The sequence below is a fragment of the Parasteatoda tepidariorum genome, chromosome 3 (genome assembly GCF_043381705.1).
Source record: "Parasteatoda tepidariorum isolate YZ-2023 chromosome 3, CAS_Ptep_4.0, whole genome shotgun sequence".
Classification (NCBI taxonomy): Eukaryota; Metazoa; Arthropoda; class Arachnida; order Araneae; family Theridiidae; genus Parasteatoda; species Parasteatoda tepidariorum.
In genome coordinates this window covers 29356543-29381019 of record NC_092206.1, presented here as the reverse complement: position 1 = coordinate 29381019, position 24477 = coordinate 29356543, and the positions used below count along the sequence as shown (strand labels likewise).

General features: G+C 27.8%; 1 protein-coding gene across 12 annotated transcripts in view; it reads left to right on the top strand.

Annotated features, from left to right (window-relative positions):
* The window catches only part of LOC107439298 (FK506-binding protein 15), a 47485-nt gene that overhangs the window by 7421 nt on the left and 15587 nt on the right, over positions 1–24477 (top strand). For all 12 annotated transcript variants that reach the window (XM_016051850.3, XM_043052476.2, XM_016051846.3 and 9 more), the window contains exons 6-23: positions 6–80; positions 300–398; positions 1847–1999; positions 2094–2159; positions 3061–3204; positions 4353–4456; positions 4985–5039; positions 6917–7030; positions 8922–9069; positions 10784–10872; positions 12039–12260; positions 13274–13375; positions 16090–16184; positions 19001–19103; positions 19204–19372; positions 21730–21872; positions 21964–22011; positions 24312–24416. In XM_016051850.3, coding sequence (XP_015907336.1) covers positions 6–80; positions 300–398; positions 1847–1999; positions 2094–2159; positions 3061–3204; positions 4353–4456; positions 4985–5039; positions 6917–7030; positions 8922–9069; positions 10784–10872; positions 12039–12260; positions 13274–13375; positions 16090–16184; positions 19001–19103; positions 19204–19372; positions 21730–21872; positions 21964–22011; positions 24312–24416 — 2034 coding nt within the window. The remainder of the gene's footprint in view (positions 1–5; positions 81–299; positions 399–1846; positions 2000–2093; positions 2160–3060; positions 3205–4352; positions 4457–4984; positions 5040–6916; positions 7031–8921; positions 9070–10783; positions 10873–12038; positions 12261–13273; positions 13376–16089; positions 16185–19000; positions 19104–19203; positions 19373–21729; positions 21873–21963; positions 22012–24311; positions 24417–24477) is intronic.

The following is a 24477-nucleotide window of genomic DNA, read 5'->3' as shown; positions in this document are numbered from 1 at the left end:
TTTAGTATCAAATCTTATTGTATAAAGGAAAACAAGTCAAAGTAGCTACCTGTAATATTCATCAACTTTTTAAATTCCAAGTAAGTATCTTTAAAAAATTAAATATTTTTAGCTCTGCAACTATTATTTGAGTAAACTTCATGCATTCTAACTTTTGTATTGATTTTGTTGATTTTTGTTCTTTTAAAGAAACTTCCAGTTTAATGTTGCAGTTAATTATCTATTTTTTTTTCAAATCTAGTGTTGTTATTTCTAACTATTTTGATTTTCTGCAATGTTAAATTTTAAATTATTCTTAGGTTCAGCAAAATAACTATGCAATGTTTTATGATGATAGAAATGAAAACTGGTCCATTAATTTTGATGTCGAAACAGCCCTTGTTGAATTTGCTAAACAGGTAAAAATAACAACAATCCTTTATACAATTAATTAATAGTTTTTAAAATGTTTTTAAAAACTGCAAGAAGCTAAGCATATAATGAAATATATATATTTTTTATTTATCTAATTATTTTTTACACAATTCTTTAAGATAGGTGCTGTCACATATATCATCACTTATTTTCCAAATTTTCTTTAAATTCCTAATAGTATTTTTATTATAGTTTAAAAATAATCTTTATCTCAGTTCATTTTAAACCTCTCTTTATCTCGTTACATCAAAACCTCTTTTACTCGTATAAATTTAAATTAAAATATAAATTGTTTTTTGTTTAACAAAATAATTTGCAAGTTTTTATCATTTTTTATTAGTGTTCATAGTATAATTTATTTAATAACTAAAATATTTTTTTTTGTATTTTCATTAAAATTTCCTGTGTTAATCAAATAAAAAAAATTGCAAAAAAATATATGAGACAAAGCTTTATAAATATCAAACGATATCAAGTGACCACTGACCATCTTAAAGTAGCAAAAATACGAGTGAAGATACTCGTATATAGAGTTAGTGTCTAACCGATCTAATTCCTTGAAGACATGAATTCCTATATTTAAGAATATTTTGGCATAAATAATCTTAGCAGCAATGAAAAAACGATAAAACAGCAACTCTTAAGATTTAGAATATTTTCGGTTAGTTTAGTAAAAGGAATATGAGTTAAATGAATATTAAAGTTTGATATACAGGCATAATGTAATTGAATGACATACAGGCATAATGTAATAACACTTGAATTAGAGGTCTCTGAAAAGAAGTGTTGGGAACTTAATTTTTAAAAAAAATATTAAAATTTGAGTCCTCACTTTAAATTTCTTTTCATTAGTATAATTGTAAATTATCTTCTAGGTAAAAAAAATTATTATTTCTAAAAAAAAATTCTAAATTTTTTTCTTAAATGCTATACATTTAAATTGTAATGACTTAAAACTTCATTATTAAATCTTAAAATAATTTTTTATTCTTGATAAAATAATTTGCTGTAACCAACTTATTATTTGTAAAAAAAATTATTTTAAAAATAAAAATAGATTTATAGTTTTGGTAGTTGGATATATTATTTGATTGGTATATGTCATTTTATTACAATTGGTTAGGTTTTTGCTCCGTATCTGCAGACCACTGACAATGTACAAAAATAATAATTGAAAATATTAAAATTACCTTTACAGGCATGTTGTTACAAATGAAATTTTTTTGAATTGATTTTGTATTCTGCTTTACTTAATGAAAGCATAAAAACTTATAATAAATCTCTCTGGTATACAAATTTTATTACTTTTTATGAAACTACTAACCATATGATAGCAAATATTTGCTGATACTATCAAAAAATACCTCATACCATTTTTTTTAAAAAGAATTACATAAATTTAACTTTATTATTATTTTTTATTTATTTTTAGATTGCTCTAGCTAAAGCCAATAGTCTTGATAAAAATCAGCCATCCTTAATAATACAAGACCTTACTCTAGGAGAAGGTCCAACTCTGGATACTGGAGACTCTGCCGAGGTCAAATATACTGGCTGGTTGTTAACAAATTATGTTTTTGGTCAAGTTAGTAAGAATCTGTTGTTATTTTTTTTTATGTTATTAGACAAATACACATGTTTTCACTTGAAGATAAACTTTCTCTTTTTTCTTTTTGTAGGTCTTTGACACCAACATGCAGTCTGAATCAGCTTTTCGATTGCGACTTGGGAAAAAAGTTATTAAGGTATCTATTTTATACTCAATGTTTCATTAAGGACTGCTCAAGTAAATGAAGTTCATGTTTTAAAGTTACGTATTTATATAAGTTTGATTTTATATAGGGTAGTCATTTTATTTCTTTAAAATATTAAAGTATAGAATAAACTATTATATTCTATACATTCGTGTCATTGTTTGTGTGTGCTGACTAACACATCTGTATACATCAAAATTTGTCACTCTTAGTTGAAAATGACTAATGGGCAGTTCCTGAGAAATAAGGACATGAGTTGCAAAATTTTAAGGAACTCTGAATTTAGTGATTTTTTTATTTATTAAGTAAATGGTACAAATCTGTTATTGCATCTGACTGCATGTCATTTTTGCAAAGATGACGTTTTCAGACTGATACTTGAAGAATTAAATGATTAGTTTGGACCGTATGATAAAATAGTAGTTTTTCAGATTAAGTGTCCAGTCAATTTAAACAAAAAATATTTGCTATGTGCTCTCATTCACTTAAAGAGACATTAAATTGCAGTTTCATTTTCATCCGCTTTTCCAATGTTTGCAAATATTATCCACTCAAACATGTAATGATTTTCTAAAATAATTTGTATTTGATTAGAATTGACTTGAAAATATATTTATGGATTGATTATTTTCTAAATACGGTTTTTTCATTCTATTTTTGGCAAACTAAGTATGATGGCTGTTTGTTATTGTAATAAAGTCTTTCTTTTTATATTCAAAAAAAAAAAACATCTGTGTTATTTTATAATTCAAAATTTCTGAAATAGTGCACAGATTTAGATAAATAATTTGAAGCATTTTTGTTTACATATCTGTGTTATTCAAGGATTTACTAAGGTATAATTTATATTTAGACTGATTGTTGTATAATTTTCTTCTCCATTTTATTTCAGGGATGGAGTGAAGGCTTAGTTGGAGCTCAAAAAGGAACCAGACGTCTTCTAATTGTTCCACCTCACTTAGCCTATGGTGCCGAGGGCATGGGCAGTGCGGTTCCACCAAATTCTACACTTATTTTTGAAATCATAGTAGCTAAAGTATGTTTTTTTTTTAAATTTCATTTTTCCCTTTTAGAATATAATAATTATTAAAAGTTTAATAATTTGACTTTATTATTTAGAAGCAATTAGTATTATTTTCTTTCTAGTGTATGTTGCTGTATTGAGGTTTAAATATTTTACCAAAGTTTAATATAGAACATTAAAGCATCACTGGGGTTTTGAAGGATAAAAAAAGCTATTATCTCTAAACTTCTTAATATAATAAAATAAATATTTATTCAAATGTTGGATGTTTTAAACATCAGCATTTCAGAGATGCCTACTCCTGATATAATCTTCAAATGGAGTGCACTGTGTGCTGGTGTTAGTGAGCAATACATACAAACCTTGCCAACTCGACCTCAGTTTTGCAAATTTTTCAATGAATTGAAGAAAACAACTTTCACTCTAAATGCTTTACACATTCAATGTTAAAAGAAACTTGTTTCGCCCAAAAAAAAATTTCTTGCTTTTAAAGTGAGTTTTAACCAAAGAAAAAATATCTTTATTCAATCATTCGGTAATTCTTTCCAAAAAGGTGTTTAAATTTTCTTTAAGATCAGCTCAATGGTTTTAAAGTAATCATGTTCACGGACTCCTAAAATTGTGTAAGTTTATACTTCGTTGAAACTTTGTACATCAGAAATAAAGATTACTTGTGATAACTAGTTTTTTTTTAAAAAAGAAAATCGTGTTTTGCCGCCTCACATCATTGAGAATCATAAACAAACATTTAAGTCCTAAGGTCTCTGTTGTTATTAAATTGGTTTAGTTCTCTAACTTTTTATTCACTTTTCCCTCTTTCTTATACTGTTTTTAAAATAAGGACACTAGTCGGCAGTTTTCCACCTAATGGAGCTGTAAGTGGTTTCATTTTGTAATACACAGTCCCTTTACTATACCTAGACACTACTTTTACAACTGTGTCCAAGGCAATTTTAAAGTTTCTAAACTAGATATGGACTTTTTTTGGGGGACTCTGCACCTATAAAATCTATAAGTTAAACCTTTTTTTCATGTGTAGTCTGTAATCATATTTCAAATTTTTTTAAATAATAGTTTAATTTTTGTTACTTGTGAATTGCAAACCTTGATTGTAGATTGTAATTGTAAATTGCAAAAGTATTTTTTACTTTTAATTGTAGGTCAAAGTATCTCGAGATTCCTCACATTCACCGAGCCCATTAAAAGCAGCAGAGAATTTACCAGAAAAAAAACCTGAAGTACAGCCTCGTCATTCCTCCATAAGGTTTTTATGATTTTTTTTCCTGTAATTCCATTTGATCAAATGGTAACCTTCTTTTGATCTTTATTTTTTGATTTAAGACTGTCACATTTAACTACTTGTTCTGGAAAAAAGTGTTGTGCACAAGATGCTTTTCTCAAAAAATTGTCAAATGCATGCTGAACATAGCAGTAGGGAATTATCACAGAAATAAAAAAAAAGTCATTTGTAGTTTGTATCACAAAAAAGATTTTCCTGATTTCTATAACGTATTGATCTCTCAGTGCTTTGCAATGCATAAACACATCTGTGAATTTTTTGCCAGTACAAGTAGTTAAGAGCCATCTAATGTTAGTGCAAAGAGTGTATAACCTAGATTGCAAAATATTATATTGGTGCAGTACTGGATTGCGACCTGATGCCTTTTAACTCTATTTAAATTACTAGCATTTAAAATGAAAGTTTATTTTACATAATTATAACTAATCATTTTTATATTCATTCATAATAATTCCATTTTAAATTCCTAATTATAAACATAATTTTTTTTAGTTCTGAAGATAATATTCGACAACGAGGGGCTTCTATTTCAGAACAGTTAACACAGGTAAATTATAAATAAATTTAAAATATTGAGAAAAAGATGTTTGATTTAATTTGCATGATCTGGTACGAAACATGAATAGTTTTATAATTTCTTTTAAAAAATATTATATGTTCAGTATTTTAATATTGGTACTTTTGACTTTCATTGTAACCGAGTATATTGTTGTTTCTAATGACACTTAGACAAGCTAAGATCGCCATTCATTGGCTTTGCAAATTAAGTCAGAAGAAAGAACTTTTTTTTTGATAAGAGAACACTGCTAGGATGAAAGTGCGACTTAGCGCAGAACCTCTTGGATAGATGGCGGCACCTCCCATTTATGTGAGGTTACCTTCAAAATTTAGACATATCTGAAGAAGAAAATTTTCTTCATATCCCTGTACCCATGGTGCTGATCAGCAACTCACCATGGTACTTTCCATTCTATAGATCAGGGGTTTCCAACTTACATGAGGCCGGGGGCCGCAATTAAAAACACAAATCAAATGGCGGGCCACAACTTCATCAAAATTTTATGTAGAACTCTTTTATGTTTGAAGGAACATTAAATATTACTGTCAGATTTTTACCAAGTTGTACAAAACAAAAGTATTGAATAACAAATTAAAATAAGTATATTTTTAAAAATACTTAATTGTTACTAATAATATTTAAAAAAATATTAAATAAATGATAAAAATTCGGGCTACAATAACTTTAATGTGCACCTATGTATTAAACAATTAATGTGCAACAAATATCTAGTTGTTAAGATATAAAACTTCAAAAAGATTGGTATTAAAACTTACATTGTAGCACACAAAATGTTCAATGAGAAAATTGAGGTTTGTCTGCTGCAACCACCAGAGAATAGATATTTACAAATGTGTGTGTAAATATTTTCGTCCTAAATGAGTGGTTTTAAAAAGTTAAATCGGAGAATTTCTACGAGAAAATTTCTGATACGATCATGCTAAATTATATTCACAAAATACAAAAAAATGAAATAAAAAAGAACAACATATACTATTATTTTTGTATTTGAATAAATAATTTTCTTGGATGCAAAACCTGAGAAATAATTTCTTTTGCACCGTTGGTATGTTAAGTTTCACAGAAACGAAGAAAATAGGTTTTTATTAACGAGAAAAGTATTTTAAACCTATATAGATTTTTTACGAAAATTGTCCGCAAAAAATGACAACTAATATATTTTAGTTCGCGGGCCACAAAAAAAGAATTCACGGGCCGCCAGTTGGAATACCCCTGCTATAGATTATATGAACACATATATCACATGTACTCTGTGGATCTTAGGAGCTTCGAGGGTCAAACCCTGCCCCCTCCAGATTAAAGTTTGATGCTTCCACAGCCTATAGGATAGGAATGGATTTAGGATTAGAATTAAATTTGAAGATTTATTTTTTTCTCTAAGCTCAATAATTTTTAAAGTTTTGTGACTTATTCACGAATTGATCCCAGCTTATAGATGTGATACTATATAGACCTTACTAGAATCTGTATGTTACTTTTTATATGTTACATGTACAGCTTCATATCCTAAAGATAACTTCATCTGTTATCTTCATGGGTAAAGATAACTTCATGTGTAAAGATCTGAATTGAAATGTTGATCATGTTGAAATTTTACCCACAATATCAGAAATATTTATTGCAATAATAATTTGAAGGTTTAAAAAAAAAAGTTTTGTTCAAGGTTCTACGATGAAAGAGAGACCATCAGTGACTGATAAGATTTCATCCAATCAGCTGTCTAATTATTTATTTTTTATGACAAATTTTAATTTTATTTTAAGGGGTTATTTTTAATAGAAAATAATGCATGTATTAAATTCTGATGTAATAATTATTTTTACAGAGATTTTTTTTTTTTGCAGAGTCCCAAGAAGGATAAGGCTCAGTTGATTTCTCGAATGGCAAAAATGGGAACTGCTACTTTACCTTTTCATGGAGCGATTCCAGCTCAAGTTGAAAGTGATTCTGAAAGTGAAGTAAGTCTCCATAGGTTTATGTACATCTATTGATATTTATGTGTCATTAAACATTATTAATTTTAAATTAAAAATTTACAGAACAGTTTTCAGGTCTATAGTGACTTAAAGTACTGAAACGTTTTCGCAAATAAAGATGAAATTAATTTATTATTATTTGAAAAAAAAAAAATTTTTAAGAAGAAATTATCTACCAATTCATATAAACAATTCACTTTCTTTAAATTTTATTTTATAACCCGCATTGAATATCTGACCCAATTTCAGAATTTACAACTATCAATGTTTTAACTTCATAGCCTTCTAATTTCATAGGGAATTTCTGGATCAAGCATTAAGACAAACTAGCTTTCATGAAGGACTTTTTGATGGTTCTGTTACTAATATAGTTTTGTTACTTGTAATGTGTTAATTACAATCACTGGTTTTTGTGGAAACACCTGAGAAAAGTTTTGATTATAATTATTGATGAGGTTGATTTGTAGACACTGCCAAATCCAAAGTTGAGAATTTTGAGAAAATAACTTTAATGTACAAAGAATATCCAATTATGAGCTATTTCAATGAGCTTTTCATTAAAAAATATGTGAAATGTAGAAACAAGAACAAGGGTAATTGAAATCCTAAAATATATTTTTTTTTGTTTGTCAACTCACATTTATTTATTTTTGCTAGTTTATAAGGGTTTTGATAAGAAACATTTAATTGTAATTACAAGACAATGAGACTAAATGATAGCAATAAAATTCTCAATTATCTAAACTTTAACCATCCAGATCACAACTTATTTAGATTTCTTGGCGAAAGAAACAATATCAAGTAAGTTCCAAAGGCCAAAGAGTTTCAAGGAATTGCATGATATCCATAATTAATTGTAGTGGTAAAGGTAAACTGTTTATTTGCAACAAGCACTATTTTTGTCATCATAAAATTATAATGCTATAAGAATTTCTAATAAATGATGAATTTATTTTTAATTTATAACTAAGCTATCTAGTTGTTATATCATTCATATGAAGCGTATTTGAGTCAAAACATATCAGTAACTCATTTGTGTACTTTTTAAGGACTATGCTGGTACAGTGTACTTTTTCTCTTAGGGAATAATATGCTTTTTGGTGTTTAAATATTGTTCCATTTTCTTAGAATTCTAATTTTTCTTTCTCCTTTTTTTTGAGAAAAAAAAAAGCAATATCAGAAAACTAGTTATTGCCTTAATAGTTGTGCATTTTCAATTATCTTATCAGAGGCGTAAATCTAAAAATGAATTTCTAAAAGAAAAAAAATAGGAAAAAAATGTTTCGTAATGAATAAAATAATTTTTGTTAAACATTATTTAATCGTTTTGTGAGAGAATATCTTAAGTGACATTTTTTTTTTTAATGAGAATTAGTCTTAGATTCTATAGAAACATCACAAAATTTTTTGCAAATTGTCTTTATCCAAAATGAACAAACATTTGTAACTTATTTTATATTTAATATTTTATGTCTTACAAAGGACTGCTAAACTTTTTAAATTCAAAAATTTTATTTTTCTCAGAATGCCATATAATAATTTCTAAGTTTTTCAGTCATATTAAAAAGAAAAAATTATGTAAAAGGTTTGTGAATTCCCATATGATACTGTTTCATGCAGGAATTTAAACTTTTCCGCACATTCCCTACATTGTTTTTGCAAGGATAGAAAATTGCAGTAATTTAATGAGTTGTTTTAAAATTGTCTTTTGACCCCTTCCCATGCATAGAAAAATTCTCAATCTTGTGAAACTATTTTTTGACTCTACAACTATGATATCAATGGTTGCTGTAATTAATCTAAGTCACTAGAAGTGTAATGGTATTAAAAAATATGCATATAATTATGGATAAATCCTTTACTTATTCTTTAGGAAGATGTTCAGGATGCAAAAGCTACTCCTCCTGTCCAACTTGGTGGATCCAGAACATCTTCACCTAAACCTGCTTCGAGATCTTCCTCTAGAAAGAATTCTGATCATCTGATTTCAGCTCAACCTGCTCAACTTCAATCTGTTCAAGGTAAGAATTTACTGTCACCTTGCGATGTAACAAATGTTTTATTTTTTTATTTTTTTAAAAAAAAAAAAAAGATGGTATCTTATTTTGTGCTGTAAAAAGTCAGGTGCTTTGGAATGTCATTACCATTCAGATTTAAATTGTATCAAATATAGATATTTATTCTGATATTAAGGTGCACTATAATATTTATAATAAAATCTGTACTATAATATTTATAATAAATCAATGCATAAATGGTTATATATGTATATATATATATATATATATTACAGTGAAATATCTATAACTCAAAGCTTCCTCGCAAGCAAAAAATACTTTCTGTTATTGAAAATTCGATTAATTGAAAACTGATTAAAATATGTTATCTTTAGCTTTGAACCATAGTATAACAGTTCGATATCAATTTGGGTAAAAAGAAGAGAAGCTTTATGGATAGCAAATTTTGAATCATAATTTTGAATAGGATATGTTGGACAATTCTTCAGTAAGTAGTAAAAAAAAAAAAAAAAAATTCAAAATTTTTGGTAGCCAGTATTCAAAATTTATACCCATCACCCATGTTGTTAAGTTTTTGTAAAGTTTCAAATTAATGCTAAATTTATACCAATGTTCAAAAACATTTACATCAAAAGACTAACAAACAAAACAGTTATGAAACACAAACAAAAACCAGAATTCTCCGACAAAACACATGTTAGTGTAACTGCATGTGGTCGAAGGTTTTTGATAACAATCTTTTAATATCCAAAACTGTGTGCATCATTTCTCATACAAAAGTGATCATTTCCCAAACAAAAAGTGAGGGTAATTGTCACACATTTCATTGTGCCACCCTGAAATAAAACTAGGATTTATGTATGTCCCTATTTACTATTTTTTGCGTAGATTTTTCATAATAATAACAATGATGGGAAATTTAGATAATTTTCCTTCCCAAAGTTGTTGGTTTCTTTCTATTCCCTGCGCTGTTAGCTGAGAATCGTTTTATAATCTATAAAGTATTTTTAGGTTGTAAATTTGTTTTAAATCGACTAATAGATTAAAATTGATGTTTGTGAAATGAAATTTTCTTTGATTTGTTGAAAAAATCCACTGATCAAACTCTGGAGTAATGAAGAAAAACTTTCAAAGTTACATTTGGAATTTTCGCCTGGGTTTCAAAAATACATTTTTGAAACCCAGGACCATTTTTGAAACCAAAATTATCAAAACTTTGAGTAATAGAAGTTTGATTGTGTGTGTGCGTATATATATACACTAGCTAATTCAATTACATTACTCTTCTTACGTCATAGTTTCAAATATTCTTCCATTTCCACATATTTTTATCTAAATTTCAAGTGTATCTCTATAATTGATTGTGAGATGTTGTAATTAAATAGCAACACAAAAAAGAAATAGGTTTGGCAAATTATTTTCCTAAATACCAAATTTGACAAAAATGTAACAATTTGCTTCTCAAGATTTTGCATGAGCAATGCTTATGCGTTATAAAATGTCAAATTGTTAAAAAAAGAAATACTCTTCAAATAATTGTAAAATATATAAGTAGTACCTCTAAGCAAATAATTACATATGTGTAAAAAAAAATCCTTACAATTTTAAGACTTGCTCTGAAGGAAAAAGAGTTAAAATGCAAGTATCTTCAAATACACAGCTTTACTTGTCGCCCTAAATTTTGATATTTTGTTTATATTTTTATTTATTTTTACAGAAGCAAATGTATTTCATGCCAATCAACAGCCAAGTGCATCAGTACCATTTTATCCACCAGCAGTTTTAACTAATCACCCCTCTTTTAATGTAAGAAATATATATCTTTCTATTGTTTGTTAAATACTTAGTTAATTTTTTTTTGTTAACTATGTAGCTTCAACTTACTGTTTTTAAGTTTTTTTTCTTCTTTTAAAAAGTACAGTGTTCCCTCATCACTTCACACTTCATGTTTTGCAGCTTCAGTGCAGTCTCTCGTTTTTCCAAAATATTAATCAAAAAATTAAAAAATACAACCTTGTCGGCAGCCACATTGTGGAAAGGAGCGTTGTTTCATATTGATGCGCGAGAGAAAAGTATCCCTGCATGTCAAACAAAGAGATAAGTTGACTCAGAGTACATATACCCCCTGCTCTCATATATATTCCTAAAACTTCTATGAGTCAAGTGAGAGCCTCTCATCTGCCACCAACACAAAACTCTTCCCTTCTCTCAGAAAGCAATGTTGATTAATGTTTATTACTGTATCAGGTTTTGTAATAAACCTTATTAATTAGCACTGACACGTTTAAGTAAATACGTATACTGTTGTAATTTTTGTCTTAAATGTGTAAAGTATAAATACTGTTTACATATTTAAGACATTTGTGTACCCGCATACACGAAAATTCCTAGGGGCAAATCCTACCTCTCGGTTTTTCAGCTTTCGTGGAAGGTTCTGGTCCCCATTAACCGCGAAAAACGAGGGATCACTGTAAATGCATTTTTTTTATTAATTTCCTAACATGTAATTCATTTACAATTAAAATAACTTGTTTTAATTTAAAATACAATCTGTTGCTTGTTAAATATTTTAGAATGTTATAGCTATAAACAGTTGCTTAATTTTTTTATCGTTGTAAGGATTTTTTCATGATAGTAATAGCACTTTTAAACAAAATTGTTGTCCGAGAAATATAACTTCGTAAATTCAAAAGCATTTATTGTGATGGGCTTTTTTTTTTTAAAAAAAGGAAAAATAAATTGTGTCCGACCGTTTTCAATTCCAAATTTTTTTGCATTAAGCCACAAGTTAAAAATGTAGAGTGTTTTTTTTATAAAATATGATTAAAACCTTGCATGTGCATTTGAAATCAAAAGTTTAATTTATATTTTATTTATTGATTCATTTATTTAATTTATTTTTTATCATTGAGATGAATATTTAAATGTGTTTAAAGTAATGTTTGATTAGCCTTTTGTTTATATACATGAAGCCATCCCCTGGGGCCTATCCTGCTTTTCAACCACAAATGACTAGTCAATATCAACTGTCTCAATATTCCCTACAAGGCATGCCAAGTTTGGTCCCACAGGTGACAACTAGTATGGTGGACACTCACCTACCTATGTTAATTACTGAAACTCGAAGTCAAAACACTGAAGTGAGACTAAGCTTGTCTAAAATTACTGAGAAGATAGATACTGTGATACAAAAGGTAAACAGTTTAAAACTGTCATTTCCTCTCCTTTCACTTCTCCTTCTTGTTGTTTCCTCTTCTTTCACTTTTCTTTATTGTTTCTTCTTCATTCACTTTTCTTTATTCTTTCTTCTTCATTCACTTTTCCCTCATGTTGTTTGTTTCCTCAGCTTTCACTTTTCCTTAATGTTGCCTCCCCTTCATTCATTTTTCTATAATGTTTTATCTGCATTCACTTTTCTTAAATGTTACCTCTTCATTCATTTTTCCTTAATGTTGTTTCCCTTGCTTTAATTTTTCATTAATGCTGTTTCCTGCATTCACTTTTCCTTAATGTCGTTTCCCCTGCATTCACTTTTCCTTAATGTCGTTTCCCCTGCATTCACTTTTCTTTAATGTTTCTTCTTCATTTCATTAAAATTTCATTTCATTTTTTTAAAATTTGTTTCTTCTGCATTCATACTTTATAATCATTTCTGTTCACCTTGCATTCATATTTCATATCCATTGTTATTTACTCTAGTTTATTTAATATTTTTTTACACCTATTCATATTTCATTCACATTGCTGTTTATCTTATTTATTAGTTCTATTGTGTCCTATATATTGACGCTTCATCAATATCACTGTAAAAGGTATTGCCGTACAGTAGCTTGTAATCAAAAGGTATAATACTGTACTTTGTTTTATGAAAAAAATATTTGTTTGAAGCAAGAATTTTTTTTTTTTTTTTGCATAAATGATTTTAAAAATGGCATATTTTTTTAAAATCATTTCAGTTAAGAGCTTTTGATTAACATATGACATATTAATACACTTTTTGGATACTAAGTAATTTACAATTTGAAAGAAAAAAAATTTAAAAATTAACTTTAAAAGAATGTGTGAATATTTTTTCTTAATGTGAAAGAACAAGAGATGTAAAAATTTATAAAGTAGTTTGTTAGTTTTAAGAAATATTATTAAACCATCCGCTGAATGTTTAAAGAGAAGTTATTTCAAATGAATAAAACCGATATACTAATTTTAGGTAGATGATGTACGCTATAATCAAGGAAGGTCAGTAGGATTGAGTCATTCATCACATATGGATAGTTCTTTGCTCTTGCAGAGCATAGAAAAAATTGTTCAGGTAAATTTTTTGTATTAACCCTTTTTCTCTAGTTAGAATTTTAAAATAAACTGTTACAGTAAAACCTTTTATAATGGCTTTTTGCAGGACTTTTTCATTGTAACTGGTGTTAAGAAGGGATCACTATTCAGAGTTTTTATCAATTGTACTTATCACAATATAATAATAAATAAATCTAACAGTATCAAACAACAAAAATGTAAACTAAATCACAACTAAAAAGTTACTAATGTTTAGTTAATTTATCTATTCATTACCCTACTATGAATAAACTATGAAAATCAAAGAAATCAGTTATTCAAAGGTGTTTTTCCTTTTTAAAATTGTTTTTTATATTCAGATTTGATATGATATTAATAGTTTCATGATAAAATTCTTCATCATTAAAAATATAGCCATGAAGTTTTTTGCTCTTGTAACAGCCATGTATTGATGTGGTCATAATAAGGTATGGCTTCATAATTTGGAATCCAATGACATAATGATGGTACAGTCGAACCTCAATCGTTCGTTCTCGTAAGTATTGTACAGTTTTAAAGGTTCTTTCACAAATGCTATTCTCATAACAATTCCCTTTTCGATTGTTTTTTAAACTAGCAAATTCCTGCATCTGTTGTTCAGAAATTCTACCAATATTTGAAGAAAACATAGAAGTTAGTTTGTTTTGAGAAATAACTCCTGATGCTAATAATGAAGAAAATGTGGATTTGTTACAGTTTAGGTAAAATGCCTCAAATAACGGGTGTGTTTAAGCATCACTTGAAAAAAAACTTTTAATGTTGTCTGTTCAAGAAATGGTTGTAGTAGCTGAAGAAGGGCATAGTGATATTGATAAAGAACAGACCTAACACCTTCAGTTAGAGCAAGCATTTGTGAGAGGCATTGTAGTATTTGAGGTTCTTTTTGTATTTACACAAACTTTTAGAAAATGAACAGTAATCTATAACAAATGAAGAATTTATTGCTTGCACTGTAAATGAGAAAGAGAAACAAACTTTTCAATATTTTAAATAAATAAATGTATTTATTTATCCTTCTTTTGCAATGTAAATATTTTTGCAGGCAGTACTAAATTTTTTCAATTAACATTTTTTATATTTATTGTAAATTTATTAATTTTCATACATTTTCTAGTCATTATTTGATATATAAAGTTGACCCACATTCGTTGTTTTCCCGTATCTACGCATCGTTGCTCATAGCGAATGGTCCCTTGAGAAACGATCAATTGAAGATCTACTGCATTGTGATTGGCATTGTACATTGGCTGCCTTTAATTTCCAGACAAATTAGTGATACCTATAAATCTAAAATTGAGTTAACTTCTAGCTGCCACTGGGTATAGAAACTCAGCCTTTAACAATGACAGCCAGTGCCTTTATTATTGAACTAGCGTGATTCCTTTATGATAGTAAAAATCTAAAAGTTACTGCATTTTTTAGAATATCAGAATATGTTTTTATTCCTGCAACTAGTTAGATCAATTTCCGTGACTTCATTTACCTCTTCAGCATTATGATTGCTTACCTCTGTCTGCTCCTTACATCCTAGACAAAATTGACTAATTTATAATCTGTTTAGTAATGGTTAGTAAAAATTATCTGAAATTTACGATTAAAAAATTTCGACTAAAATACGCCCTGATATAAAATTCTCACCAGCAACATGCGGTAGTTATGAAAAATAGCTGTTTAAGTTTTTTTCCAGATCTTAATTTTAATGAAGTCATTTTGTTCAATTAATATATGACTGTTAATTAGAGATTACTATTGTTTAGAGATAATTGTTAAAGAAGATTTGACGGCATTATGTTTGGTGAAAATCTATTGATTTAATATTTGTTTGTATTGTATAAACTGCTTTTTAATTCTTTAAGGAATCATATTCTGAGCTGTAACGCTAATTCAAATAATGGAAATCATAAAGCAACAGAGCAATTCGAAATTGCAATTAGCTTATATCAAATAGACAAAATGTTAGCCTGACTTAATTACCAGACAATGCGAATTGTAGTATTTTTTAGCTTAAAATCACAAAAACTAATTCAAGGAAATTCAACAGTATAACTTATATGCTGCTTACATCTGCTTTAGACTTATCTGTAAAGAAACAGATTTTACAAAAGAATTTTTTGAGACTCCATTATTTTTTAGCTATGATAATTGTTTGTCTTCACACCAAATCTCTAACTCTCATCTAGAAATTTAAAACATATTTATAATAATTTAACTGAGGTTGATTCTTCATTAGTAATTATGAAGCACTTGGTTACCAAAATTAGTTACTATTAAATCTCAATTGACATAATATATAAATTATAATCTGATATTTAAGTTTTGCTTAACAATACAATAAATACAACTTTTATTCTTACTTAAATTTTCTCTGCAATCTCAACAAAATCGAAACACAAGTCTCAGGAAGAGAGTAAGTAAATAAGGAATTTTATTTAGGAGAACTTTTATCATTAAAATCTTTAATATCAATTGGATTAGATGTGATATTGTTAAATTTAACAATCTTACAATATTTTCAAGTTTTTAAAAAAATAAAATCCATCTTTTGGGTTTAATGTAAAGTTACAGTTGCATGCAGTTGAGGTGCATTTGGGGTAATTGGCAATACTTGTCTATCATAATGTAACTTTCCAGATGCAATTATTTTTTTTAACTTATTTTTAATTTTTTTCTTCCAATTATATTTGTTTAATTTAGGAAAACAGCCAACTGAAAGAAGATGTTGAAGTTAAAAACTCCAAGATACAATCGCTGAATGAAAAAATTTATGATCTCTTACAAAGAAATCAAAGGTATTATTTGAATTTATTAATGATAATGTGTCGCTCCATAATATTACAGTGAAACCTCTGAGAAAGACCACCTCCGTGTAACAACCTTCTCTATTTACGACCACTTTTGTTAGGAATTTTTTTCATTGACTTAGTGTTGAAGAAAATTTTTAGGAGAGACCATCAAAACCTCTCCCAGGAACCGAGCGAACCTCCGAGCCAAATGCGGAAAGGTCAAATAAGGAAACATAAAAAAGTATCAAACTGAAAAATATTATTAAAACAAATAAGTAGATTTAAATGTGTTCAAAATATATGTGCATGAGTCCCTCTTATTTAGAGAGCTCTTTTTGGAGATTGACAACCTCATGTTACAGTCAGAGCAGGGCTCGAAAAACTGCCCGTCCTTGGCGGTCAAAAATTCCCCGCGGACAACGAATTTCTCGAATCTGACGTCCGCGCGGACAGCCATTTGCCCTTTAATGTTCGTGATGCATTTTCAATTTTTGTTACAAAAGTTTAGCGCTTCACTTATAAAATGATCCTCTAATCTAGAAATTCCGTTAATTCTTTCGTCTGACCAAGTGCGCTTGCTCACGTAATCGGTAAACAAAATAAAAGCTGCTCTGTGCATGTGCATTTGGATTTCTAACGAAGGAATTAACAATTCCTTTGATCACATACCGCCCAGCTCGTGGCGTCACTGTTAAAAAAAAACATTACGTACTGGTCCTAAACAAGAAGTGTTGAACGTAATTATGAACATCTACCTAAATGGAAAACCCCTTTCAGATTTCTGTGCAGAAACCTCTGTAAATCATTGGCTTGATTGTAGAACTGGCAAACGTCCCATTTGATTCATTTAAAAAACGCAGTACCCTCGGATAAATCGACTTTCCAGATAACTTGACCTTTGTCATTTAAATTATTTCATAAAAGAAATACTAGGTTACTATTAGTAACCTAGTATATCTTTTATTACTGTATAATGTAATCCTAGTATTTGTAATCCTAGTAACTACTAATTCATTGTGCAATTATATAAATATTTGCAATAAATAAGAGAAAATTATGTTTTTATTTATTTAGAAGTGACGGGTTAGTTTCAAAGGAGGACGGGTGCATTGTTGGACAAGCCGTCCTCGGGGACGGGTAAAATTTCTGAGTTTTTTCGAGCCCTGAGTCAGAGTGTACTAAAAACGATGCTATCATGATTTAGTTTCAGAGTTAAAAGTTAAATTGGAAAAGAAAGTTATTTTAGAGAAAAACTAAGCATCAAAAAAAAAAAAAAAACTCTAATTTTTTAAATTAATTTTTATGATATAAAATTAAATGTTAAACTTAAACAAAAACATATTTGATTATTTATTTAAAATAGTTTTATCATTCAGAATTTGTAAATTTATTTTTACAAATAATTATATCAGTATTATATCATTTTTAATGACGCTAAATTTTATTCTGCAATCCGGTTTTTATGATGCCAACACAAGTGGCATTTCTGCACCTAGAAAATGACACTAAGTGAAATTAAAATCGCTTGTGATAAATCATGTAACTTTGATAACATTTTGAAGTTAATGGAGCTAACCCTCAAGAACAACCAACCTCCATTAATGACCTTTTTTTGTAGAACATAAAGAGGTTTTACTGTTTATCTATTTATTGATGAAAGAGATGTAGTTCATACGAAGTAATTGCTTTTGTTTTAGAATTTTAGCACTTTTACCTTTTCATTGTCAACTATGTATTTTATTATATTACATTTTATTATATTGTATTGTATTTTATTATGATAAAAGCTTTGCATTTTTGGATAATAATTGTATTTCAAATTTAAAAATATATTTCTAAGTATGCCACAACTCAGAACCAAAAACAAACTTTCTAAACACCATTTTGCATTAAGCTAAGGCTCATGGCAAGGCTAAGGCTCACAAAAATAATTTTTAACCCTTTTCGATTTTTTGAATAATTCTCATCACCTTACTTTGCCTCTGTTCAAAATGAAATGGGAGAATGTGACATAATTAATGCATTTATCAATTTAACTTTAATAAAAATTACAACTTTTTTTTGTTTATAACATTCGATTACTATACACCTTTAATAAAACATGCCATAAGAAGAACCTGTTAGGACAATTATCTCTTTATAATTTCAATTTAAATTTTACCTGAATTTCGTAATTTAACCTTATTTTAAATTAAATTTGCCTTTATGTTCATAGTTTGGTAAGTTCTTCAGAACTGTCGCTAGACTTTGCAAGGGTCATGATATTTATGGATCCTTTTAAATATTTCTTTTCTGCAGGGGCCTGTAGAAAAATTGATAACTTTTTACCTTAATTATAGAAATTAATGTGCAAGTTTTTTCCTTTCATATTTTATTCATAAGAGTTTAACAACTCTTCACTTTTTCCATGTAATTTTTAATTTTAGTTTAAATTTTTTTTTTTTTGCTTTTGTTTAATTTTTACTAATGATATATCAGATATGAGTTTCATTGAAATAAGCATCTAAAAATGTTTTAAGTACATCTTATTTAGTAATTCCATTATTGATTTTTTTAAAATTATTATTTGTTGTGTAGTGTCTCTAGTAATGTGGGTCTCTAAAAATCCTCCTTCAGTAGTCATGCCTAGTTTATCATTTAATAGGATTGAATCAAAGGGAAAAAATAATAATTTGTGTTCTCAATATAAAAAAAAAAAAATATATTTAAAAGCTCTAATTTTTAAGATTATAAAGTTTTTTTTAAGATCTCTGTTGCACGGCTTCAAGCAAATGTATTGCTTGCACCACCTTAACAACAGTTATTGATATTTCATTTTTCAGGTTTTTTGAAGAAAGTAATAGTATGTTGGAACAGAAAAGTGATTCTCTTCATGCAGCCTCTGCTGAAACTCAAGCTAAAATTATAGTTTTGGAAAAGGAAAAGGTACTTAGAAACTGTTTACTTATAATAAAAGATGTTAATGTCACTGATTTTTTTTTATCAAGTAAGATTTCAAGGACTGTATTTAATTAAAATTTTGCAGGCAAAACTGTCCACTGAACTTTCTGATGCTCTTCGTAAACTTGGATCTGTAGAAGTTGAGCTTGCCAGCCATCAAAAACAGGAAATCGAATTGAAGCAAAAGCTACAAGAGGAACAAAATCATGCTGAAGAGCTGGATGGAAAACTTAGTGCTTTAAGAAAAAAATTAGGTATTTAATTTTTTTTTCTTCTTCATGTTTAACACTAATTTTTAAATTTCATCTTTTTTTTCTTCTTCCTGAATTAAATTTTTTACTGTAATATACTTTAAATTTTTCATTTTCATTTCAAAATGTGTATTTAGATAAGTGTAGTTTTTATTTTGTTTTTATAAATCACTTTCAGTATAAATATTTAATGGTGCAACATTTAACTGCGCAAAATGCTGAATTATAATTGTTACTTGTATCTCTTATTCTATATAACTCTGGGTCTTATTTTCAGGTTTTTGGAAACTTTTAACTGGTTTCTTCTTGTTACAAAAATTGGTCTCTTTCTATATTATTTAATCCAAAAATTAGCGTTTGAAGTTTGTACCAAGACGATACTGTACAATTTTGTACAATCTTGGACATTTAAAAAATATTTATCATACTAGAATATATATATATATATACAGTCAATTCGCTATAACTCGAAGTACGATAACTCAAGTATTACTATAACTCGATTTTTTTATGAGGTCCCGACCCTTTTATCTTCAATTTCATGTTAATTATTCTCGATTACTCGAATTTTACTCCCTTTAACTCGATTTTTTTTGGACCTTTTAAAGCAAGAAAAGAAATCTGGGAGCTGATATCTTGCCCCCTTACTTTGCAAAACACACACAATGTCTTTCGCACTCTTCATGCAGAAGCTAAAGCTGTCCCTCTTGAAGTATGTGAACAGTGGTTAAATGAAACGTTACCAAATTTACTTCAAGGATACAGTGAAAATGATGTTTTCAATATTGATGAAATGGGTTTATTTTTTAAATGTCTTCCAAATAAGACTATGATGTTTAACAATGAAAACTGCTCAGGGGGCAAAATGTCCAAGGAACGTTTGACTGTCCTAGTTGGAGGAAATGCGTCTGGGACAGAGAAATTGCCCTTACTTGTTAACAGAAAATACCGATATCCCCGATGTTTCAAGAATGGAAAAACGTATCCTTTGGATTACAAGTCTAACAAAAAATTATGAACGACATCAGTTTTATTTGAAGACTATGTAGAAAATTGGATCGGAAATTTTTCGCTAAAAAAAGAAAAGTGATACTCTTAATGGATAAATGCACAGCGCATAGTGATCTACCTAATTTGAAAGCCGTAAACTTGCAGTTTCTCCCGCCAAACACAACAGCAAAGTTGCAGCCGATGGACCAGGGTTTCATAAAGTGCTTCAAACAGTCTTATCGTAAATGGCTTGTCAGAAAAATGATCTTAAATATTGTAAGCATTTAGAAGATTTGTAATTAATAATTTGTAATAAATAATCCAACAATATTTTGAAAGTCCAAAACCGAAGCTAACGGTAAGTCGAATTTCCGATATGTCGAAGTTTTTCGCCAGTCCTATCAGATTCGAGTTATCGCAAATTCACTGTATATACATGTCCAATACTACATTTGGAATTTACTTATAGTAAACTTTCATATGCTTTGCTTTAAAGTTTTTATTATTTTGTAGGTTTGATTTTGTTTTAAAAATTAGCTTAATTTGTGTTACAGAAGAAACAAAAGCCTCTCATCAGGTTGACTGAATTTAAGAAAATGGTTTTAGGACGGACCATAATTAAGCATAAGATAAAAATATTTCAGTTTTTATGTAAAATAAATTCTGAACTGATAACTGACTTTAAGTTTCAGGGTGAGGGATGACTTTTGATTTATGGTTTGGTTTTATTTTTTCTGAGAGCAAATTTTATTGAGAAAAACTATAATTTGAATAAGTAAGAAAATTTTTGTAAGTTTGTCTGCTCTTCTCACCTAACTATAGGAGCCATATTTTCCACGTATTAGTTATCCCCTGTATTTTAAAGGTTGAGAATCCAAGTTTGTTTAAATAAAGTTCGTTTATTCAGAGGAAGTACGATTTTTTATTGAATTAGTATATTCAAGGTTAGACCATCAAACCATTAAGATATGGTCCTAGCACTTGAAAATCAAATCATTTGATCAAAAGTTATTCAAGGTGCTAGTTATATTGTTCACTGTTTATAAAATTAATTTAATTTAAGCTCAATAAAGTTAATATTTAGTCAATTCTCCAATTTGACTGTTTCATCTGTGCTGCATTCTTAGTAAAACCTACATGTTTAATAATACAGACTGATTTTGGTTCATTTTACTCAATCAGAAAATTCCTCATTAAAAAAAGTTACATAAACTTGAGTTTATGAGCTTGAAGTAATCACTATAATATGTATTGATATTTTGATGTATGCTAATAGTTTTTTACCCTTCAAATATTTTTAAATTTCTTTTTGGTTGTATTATCCGATTGAAGCATATACTTTTTGTAACCTGTTTTTGTTTGGTGTCTAGAATCTGAGAGTTCATCATCTACAAACATACTTCAGACAGAAATAAAGGAACTATCTGAGGAAAAAACTGTTTTGAACTCTCAAATAAAATCCTGGGAAGAAAAATATGCTAAACTAAGCAAAGATCTAACGGGAAAAAATAAAGCAAGTATACTTTTTATCTTATTTCAAAAATATATATATTTTTAATCATTTTTTATATTAAGTATTGATTGTAAATTTTCTCTCCTTCTAGGAATTGCAAACTTTGCAGGAACAAATAGATAGCGATACAGCTTCAAAGGTTTGTAAATTTTTTAAATTGTAATTTTTCATTTGGTAATGTGAGTACAGTTGGCATGAAAGTAACAGACTACTTGGAATTACTTTTGATCTAATGATCAGATCTTTATGTTCTAGGACTCAGTATTAATGATTCATAGGGGTGACCTCAAATATGCTAAATTAATTAGCACAGATGATATTTTAAGTTGCAAAATCAGATACAAAAACGTTCTTTCTCTGAATAAACATATCTTTTTTTTTTTCAAATTTCTGACACCCAAAATATAGAGGGTAACCGCAAACTGGGAAATATGATCTCCATAGTTTGGACAGGAGAGCAATCCAAAGTTTGGACCCCTTAATGTTAGTTTTACTTTTTGCATATTTCATCAGATTTCAGGAACTTCGAATTGAAAAATTTTTACACACACAATTATAAAATTCGTTTGCCTAAAGATAATTCCATAAAAATTAAATATTTATTATTTTATATAATTGTCGAAAAATTTTTAATTGTAGGGTATAAAATTTTTTCCATAATTTTGAAGTATGTAATTTTGCTTGACAAAATGCAAAATTTGATCGAAATCGGTTGTATCTTTTCCTGCCAAATCGAATCTTAAAAATATTACTTTTTTAAAAATCAATTTCTCAGAAACTATTCAACCGATTTCGTTCAAATTTTGTATTTTGTCATGTAAAATGATGTAAAAAATTGTAGACCACACAATTTAAACTTTTTCGACTTTTATTAAATAAACTAAAAAGGAATAATAAATATTTATAAAAATGTATTTTTGGCATGGGATTATCTTTGGACAAATAAATTTTATAATTGAGTGTAAAATTTTTCAATTCACTTAAAAAGTTCTCTAGATATGGCAAAATATGCAGAAAGTAAGATGAACACTAAGGTGTCTAAACTTTGGATCGCTCTCCTGATCAAACTATGGGAACCATACTTCCCATATTGCAGCTCTTTTTTGGAGGTCAGAAATCAATATCCGTCGAAAAATTAGGTATGTTTATTCTGTGAAAGTGATGTTTGATTCTGTTACTTAAACTATCGTCTGCTCTAATTAATTAGCATGTTTGAGGTCCCCTACTAGAACCATTAAGATTGAGTCCTAGAACATAACAATCCGCTCATTAGATCAAAAGTTATTTAGGGTGGTCCCTTTTTTTTGGCATATTTTTAAACTTATGCTATGTATATTCTAGCTGAATTTTTTTCCCTACAAATAAGTGCCAGTATTTTATTTTTCTGTTATGGGTGGGTACTATTCAGTTTTCTCTTTTCTATTGTATGAAAAATATTTTTAATATAATCAATATAATAAATAATTTTAAATAATCTGACATTACATTTTGAATGTCATGTAACCATTTTATGCTTTTCTATTATCTGAATAATTTTCTGTTCTTTGCATTTTAAATCCGCTACATAAATTTTTTATTAGTCGTATAAGTTTTATTATATAAGAATTTGAAAATTTTTTTAGCCCTATATTTGAATCCCTAAAATTTATAGCTTGCTTCATTTACTTTTTTTCATTGCTGTAAGCAAAATATTAAAATTGCTTTTTTTTAAAGCGAAATAGATTTAAAAATTTACATTACTTTATTCTTTTTATTTATAAGTCTATAACTCTTAACTTTTTAAATTTTTACTTAGCATTAATTGATTTAATTTTATGTTAAATGTTTCAAAGTTGCTTTCATATGCTGTGGGATTTTCTTAATTATTTTACAGTTTTTAATTTTTGAGTGAAAAATCTGTAGAAAGTCCCTTTGTGCAATTTTTTTTTACTGTACTAATAACATACAGAAAAACCAGCTTATGTTGTAGGTATGTTTAAGTTAAAGGACAAAAGTCAAATGCATTAAAAATTGAATCAAATCATAAGCACACGTATTGAAAACAAAGTTAATATGAAATTTTTGTAATGCAATTTTTAAAAAAAATATTATTTTTTTAGTATTTTGTTGCATTTCTTTTGTGTGTTTATTATTTTTATTGCATAATTTGTCTGCTAAGTTTAAATTTTTGCTATATTTAAATAGAACCTTTTTTTTTAAATTTTCATTCTTAAAATAATTATTTTATTCTTAAAGCTTATTTTAGACAAGTAAAGAAAAACTCCGTATAAAATTCTGTTAATTGGGATTTTTTATTAAATTTATTTGATCATGTAATTGTAAAGGATACTTTAAAAAAAAATTAAAGTGAGTCTAATTTTTTAAAATCTATGAAATAATATGTTCTTTTAGTTTATTATTCAATTTCTTTAGTTATTTATATTTCTGTATTTCACTTAGGTGTCCTCAAATAATGAAGAAATTGTTGCTTTGAAAAGGAAGTTGCAAGAAGCTCTAGCAGAAAATGATGCTCTAGTATCAAAGTATAAAAATATGGCAACAGAGGTATTGCTACACTTTTTTTTTATTTGACACATCGAAAGAACATTAAAATAATTTTATTTGC